Raw genomic sequence first — 6,827 nt, forward strand, 5'->3', positions numbered from 1 at the left:
CAACAATATCTGCTTGCAACCATGTCTGCTTGCAACAATGTCTGCTTGCAACAATGTCTGCTTGCAACCATGTCTGCTTGCAACCATGTCTGCTTGCAACAATGTCTGCTTGCAACCATGTATGCTTGCAACAATGTATGCTTGCAACAATGTCTGCTTGCAACCATGTCTGCTTGCAACAATGTATGCTTGCAACAATGTATGTTTGCAACCATGCCTGCTTGCAACAATGTCTGCTTGCAACAATGTATGCGTGTAACAATGTCTGCTTGCAACAATGTATGCGTGTAACAATGTCTGCTTGCAACAATGTGTGCTTGCAACCATGTATACTTGCAACAATGTCTGCTTGCAACAATGTCTGCTTGCAACAATGTATGCGTGTAACAATGTATGCGTGTAACAATGTCTGCTTGCAACAATGTGTGCTTGCAACCATGTATACTTGCAACAATGTCTGCTTGCAACAATGTCTGCTTGCAACAATGTATGCTTGTAGCAATGTCTGCTTGCAACCTGTTGAACCGTCTGTTGATTGATATACTGCTTGCGGTCAAGAGAGGCTTATGCGTATTTGGGTCTCACTAGAACTGCAAGTCTTGTGTACATTGCTAACAACACCGTTTAGTACACTGTCCTCATAACTCCGTCCTCATCAACAGAGGCCAATTGCTCATTAATCCACCCGCCAAACACCAGCTGTTTATGAGTGAAAAACAGTTTACACACGACTCACAACTGATGCCGTCCGAACACTTCCGGAACAAGTGCTTCACTCATGACCTCTGTTCGAACCACAACGCTGTAAATGCTTCACTCACGTACTACAAATACAAATAATCGCCAACAGAACCTAAGCACCTAACCTAACCTAACCTAACCTAACCTAACCTAACCAAACCTAACCTAACCTAACCTAACCTAACCTAACCAAACCTAACCTAACCTAACCTAACCTAACCTAACCTAACCTAACCTAACCTAACCTAACCTAACCTAACCAAACCTAACCAAACCTAACCTAACCTAACCTAACCAAACCTAACCTAACCTAACCTAACCTAACCTAACCTAACCTAACCTAACCTAACCAAACCTAACCTAACCTAACCTAACCTAACCTAACCTAACCTAACCTAACCAAACCTAACCTAACCTAACCTAACCTAACCTAACCTAACCTAACCTAACCAAACCTAACCTAACCTAACCTAACCTAACCTAACCTAACCTAACCTAACCTAACCTAACCTAACCTAACCTAACCTAACCTAACCTAACCTATGCCTAACTGTACAACACAACAGAAGCATGACGTACCACCACACCGCAGGACAATAGAAAACAAAATACAGTAACAAGATAATATGGCAAAGAGCAATACAGAACAATGCACCAAAAAAACACAGAAAACATATCAATAAAAAAGCACAGGACACACACAGAAAATAACAATACAGTATGTTGACCAGACCACACACTAGACAATCGACTTGAGAATGGTCCAGGACGGACCGAAACGTCGTCGTCCCTTCAATTTCTAGTGTGTGGTCTGGTCAACATACTTCAGCCACGTTATTGTGACTCATCGCCTGCATATGAACAATACAGTAAGAAGCAAAGAAACAGCCCGAAGGGCCTCAGCAAAACAGAAATAAACGCACCAATAGTACACGAACACACAAACGAACCGGAACAGGCCCACGCGGGAAAATAGAGCAACACACACACACACACATCAGAGTAAACACCAAGGAAATCAGAGCAAACGAGTAAAACAAAACATAAACACATGCATAAAAAACCCTACGGACTAACGATTACTTATCCGGATACTCAGATACCGGGAACCATATACAATTCGCCTCCCAACGCAACCGGGTGTACTCTGAGATCTGAACACCGGGAGCCGCATATGGCAGAGGCACAGAGTCCAGCACACCCCTGATAAAACACTGTCCTCGCGGAACCCAAACGCAAGTAGGTTCCCACGGAACCGGGAGCACGCGATCAATAACATCAAAATGCACATTGGTAAAATCACACACTTCCCCGGAGGCCAAGATGATGGGAAAGGCCTTAGCCCTAGGGGGCCAGGCACAAGACGGCGCACTCAGAGGCACACCGGGGGGCGCACAGGGCTGTGCACCAGCGCATTCACTAAGACCCACCTCGGGCGCCACACAGGCCTCCTCACTACCCACGGGACGATGCGCCCGCTGGGAACCCCCGACGGCGGGCATCCGTCTTCAGCACCATGACGATGCCACGGCCAGCACCAACAGCATCGACAGCAGGAGCAACCACCTCCCACTGCGGAGAGCCGCCCGCCGGAGGCAGAACCAAAGGCACGTCAGAGATACGGGCACCGACATGACCAGCAACATCAGGCACATGGACCTCCGCCACCACCAACTGCGTAGAGTGCGAGGCACCCGGAACCACCCCATCGACACCCGAAGACTCGCAGTCATTGAAGTCACCCACATCCGCCCAGGCAGAAGACGAACGTCGGGAACGTTTGGGCTCCGGCCGTACATCATCAGAGCCGGAAGCGGACCCAGAAACACAGGCCCCACAAGCCAGGCAGACTAACGCACGACGCAAGACGGCAGCAGCTTCCACCACAGGGGGAACCGGACCGCATACAGCAGGAGGCGTCGCTGCCACCCTATCATCCAGCACAGTCGGAACACAAGGCAAGGGCGCAAGGCCAGGCGCAGTAGCAGGAGACGAGGAAGTGGAGGGCGCCGACGACGCACAGAGATCGCCCAGAAGGTCCACAGGAGCAGCGGGGACAGCGACAGGAGCAGGAAGATCATTCGACGGCACGACACCTCCCGGAGGAGGTTCCGCAACAACCGAAAGAATGTCGGGCGACGCAGGAGGAGCCGCATCAGCTAACTGGACGCTCACCTCCTCACCCCCGGAGTCCTCCTACAGAGGGAGCGGCTGGAAATCCTCTTCCTGGAACAAGTTGAAGGGAGCAACCGGAGCCCCAGTGCACCCGGCAGCCTGATGCCCCAACAGGTCACACCGGAAACACGTACGGGGTTGCCGGGCATAGTACACCCTGACGTAGTACCCCATAAGCCGGTCAGAAGATGGTATATCCGACCGCATGCGCATCCCCAGGATACGAATGTTCGTCCGCATACCCGCATACCTCCCTGAGGAGAGCGTGTTCATCTGTACACTGACGACAGCTCCAAACCTCTGGAAGTAACGTCTGAGTAGGTCTTCTGGAAACTCCAGGGGCGCCCCATGCACACTGACATATATCAGGGCACCACTACGGTCCGAAATAGACACAGAGCCAGCACCACCCGGCATCGGCAACGAACGCCCCTCGTAACGTCGGAGGAAGTCACCTCTCCCTCGAACTTAAGAATAACCCGGTGAGCAGTTACAAGCTCAACACCGTAGAGGGCAGTCACCGGGACACGGAGCATGTCACACATAACAATATCGACTTCCAGGTAACCAGCACGGCCAGTGAACTCCAGGCCCACGGAGTTCACTCTCACAACAGGGGAAAGATGGCCTCCCATCGCAAGCTCGTCACGTCAACACGTAGCCAGGCAGCAACAGCAGGGAGGGCAGAGACGCCCACACCACCTGGCGACCAAAGCGGCAAACATCCCCAACGACCAGGGTGGGTAAGCAATACGTCTAAACTCCACGTCTTCCAGGGCGCAACCTGACCAGACAAGTCATACACAGTATACTTAGTGCATTCAAATTGATAAATGCACGTTTCGGGTCGGTCGCTGATTGGCACGTATGGCTTGCCAGGTTGAATATCGACTTCAAAAACGCGTCACCTGGTTCGAATGCTGATGAAGAAAGAGTTTCCACTCCCGGGTCCAACCACTTGGGCTGGACGATAGAGCGACGGTCTCTTTTCAAGTAGGTCGGCGTTCAATCCCCCGACCGTCCACAAGTTGTTGGCTACCATTCCTTCCCCCCGTCCCATCCCAAATCCTTATATACTGACCTTTTCCCAGTGCTGTATAGCCGTAATGGCTTGGTGCTTTCCCCTTAATAAATCCCTCCCTCCCAGATCCCACACATGTGAACGGCTCTCTGTGATTGGCTTATCCGGATGAAGTCACTGCCCCCCCCCCCCAAAAGTTAACTACCACATTGTTAACAAACCCATTTTGAGCACCAATGGGCGTGATTATGAGAGCGAGAAAAGCCAAATAATATTGAAGAAGTGTGTGAGAGCTTCTTGCTTGCTGAGAACAGTCTTGATGCAACAGGACTCTGGCTGCTTCCTGTGGCAGCTCTTGTTGCTCATGTTGCTCTTGAGGGACGGTGTTGCAGGAAGGGTAGGTGTGAGGTATGAGGGAGGGTGTGGTAGAGAGGCTACGTGTGGTAGCAACAGAGGCAGTAGCAGCAGAGGCAGTAGCAGCAGAGGCAGTAGCAACAGAGGCAGTACCAGCAGAGGCAGTAGCAGCAGACGCAGTAGCAACAGAGGCAGTAGCAGCAGAGGCAGTAGCAACAGAGGCAGTAGCAGCAGAGGCAGTAGCAACAGAGGCAGTAGCAGCAAAGGCAGTAGCAGCAGAGGCAGTAGCAACACAGGCAGTAGCAACACAGGCAGTAGCAACAGAGGCAGTAGCAGCAGAGGCAGTAGCAGCAGAGGCAGTACCAGCAGAGGCAGTAGCAACAGAGGCAGTAGCAGCAGAGGCAGTAGCAACAGAGGCAGTAGCAGCAGAGGCAGTAGCAGCAGAGGCAGTAGCAACAGAGGCAGTAGCAGCAGAGGCAGTCGCAGCAGAGGCAGTAGCAACAGAGGCAGTAGCAACAGAGGCAGTAGCAACAGAGGCAGTAGCAACAGAGGCAGTAGCAACAGACGCAGTAGCAATAGAGGCAGTAGTAACAGAGGCAGTAGCAGCAGAGGCAGTAGCAACAGAGGCAGTAGCAGCAGAGACAGTAGCAAAAGAGGCAGTAGCAACAGAGGCAGTAGCAGTAGAGGCAGTAGCAGCAGAGGCAGTAGCAACAGAGGCAGCAGCAACAGAGACAGTAGCAGCAGAGGCAGTAGCAGCAGAGGCAGTAACAGCAGAGGCAGAAGCAACAGAGGCAGTAGCAACAGAGGCAGTAGCATTAGAGGCAGTAGCAACAGAGGCAGTAGCAACAGAGGCAGTAGCAACAGAGGCAGTAGCAACAGAGACAGTAGCAGTAGAGGCAGTAGCAACAGAGGCAGTAGCAACAGAGGCAGTAGCAGTAGAGGTAGTAGCAACAGAGGCAGTAGCAACAGAGGCAGTAGCAAAAGAGACAGTAGCAGTAGAGGCAGTAGCAACAGAGGCAGTAGCAACAGAGGCAGTAGCATTAGAGGCAGTAGCAGCAGAGGCAGTAGCAACAGAGGCAGTAGCAACAGAGGCAGTACCAGCAGAGGCAGTAGCAGCAGAAGCAGTAGCAGCAGAGGGAGTAGCAACAGAGGCAGTAGCAACAGAGGCAGTAGCAACAGAGGCAGTAGCAACAGAGGCAGTAGCAACAGAGACAGTAGCAACAGAGGCAGTAGCAACAGAGGCAGTAGCAGTAGAGGCAGTAGCAGCAGAGGCAGTAGCAACAGAGGCAGCAGCAACAGAGGCAGTAGCAGCAGAGGCAGTAGCAACAGAGGCAGTCACAGCAGAGGCAGAAGCAACAGAGGCAGTAGCAACAGAGGCAGTAGCATTAGAGGCAGTAGCAACAGAGGCAGTAGCAACAGAGGCAGTAGCAACAGAGGCAGTAGCAACAGAGACAGTAGCAGTAGAGGCAGTAGCAACAGATGCAGTAGCAACAGAGGCAGTAGCAGTAGAGGCAGTAGCAACAGAGGCAGTAGCAACAGAGGCAGTAGCAACAGAGACAGTAGCAGTAGAGGCAGTAGCAACAGAGGCAGTAGCAACAGAGGCAGTAGCATTAGAGGCAATAGCAGCAGAGGCAGTAGCAACAGAGGCATTACCAGCAGAGGCAGTAGCAGCAGAGGCAGTAGCAACAGAGGCAGTAGCAACAGAGGCAGTACCAGCAGAGGCAGCAGCAACAGAGGCACTACCAGCAGAGGCAGTAGCAGCAGAGGCAGTAGCAGCAGAGGGAGTAGCAACAGAGGCAGTAGCAACAGAGGCAGTAGCAACAGAGGCAGTAGCAACAGAGGCAGTAGCAACAGAGACAGTAGCAACAGAGGCAGTAGCAACAGAGGCAGTAGCAGCAGAGGCAGTAGCAACAGAGGCAGTAGCAACAGAGGCAGTAGCAACAGAGACAGTAGCAGTAGAGGCAGTAGCAACAGAGGCAGTAGCAGTAGAGGCAGTAGCAGTAGAGGCAGTAGCAACAGAGGCAATAGGAACAGAGGCAGTAGCAACAGAGACAGTAGCAGTAGAGGCAGTAGCAACAGAGGCAGTAGCAACAGAGGCAGTAGCAGTAGAGGCTGTAGCAACAGAGGCAGTAGCAGCAGAGGCAGTAGCAACAGAGGCAGTAGCAACAGAGGCAGTAGCAACAGAGGCAGTACTAGCAGAGGCAGCAGCAACAGAGGCAGTACCAGCAGAGGCAGAAGCAGCAGAGGCAGTAGCAGCAGAGTAGCAACAGAGGCAGTAGCAACAGAGGCAGTAGCAACAGAGGCAGTAGCAACAGAGGCAGTAGCAACAGAGACAGTAGCAACAGAGGCAGTAGCAACAGAGGCAGTAGCAGCAGAGGGAGTAGGAACTCTGCTGCTACTAGCAGAGTAGTTGCTACTAGTCTGCTACTAGTTGCTACTGTCTGCTACTAGCAGTCAGTAGCAACAGAGGCAGTAGCAACAGAGGCAGTAGCAACAGAGACAGTAGCAGCAGAGGCAGTAGCAACAGAGGCAGTAG

General features: G+C 52.0%; 1 protein-coding gene across 1 annotated transcript; it reads left to right on the plus strand.

Moving 5' to 3' along the window:
- The first annotated feature begins 4,301 nt into the window (after positions 1 to 4,301).
- On the plus strand, positions 4,302 to 6,701 carry LOC138366413 (dentin sialophosphoprotein-like). The gene has a single exon (XM_069327458.1). The coding sequence runs from the start codon at positions 4,302 to 4,304 to the stop codon at positions 6,699 to 6,701; it is 2,400 nt and encodes a 799-aa protein (XP_069183559.1).
- Positions 6,702 to 6,827: the final 126 nt, after the last annotated feature.

The sequence above is a fragment of the Procambarus clarkii genome, chromosome 19 (assembly GCF_040958095.1).
Source record: "Procambarus clarkii isolate CNS0578487 chromosome 19, FALCON_Pclarkii_2.0, whole genome shotgun sequence".
Classification (NCBI taxonomy): domain Eukaryota; kingdom Metazoa; phylum Arthropoda; class Malacostraca; order Decapoda; family Cambaridae; genus Procambarus; species Procambarus clarkii.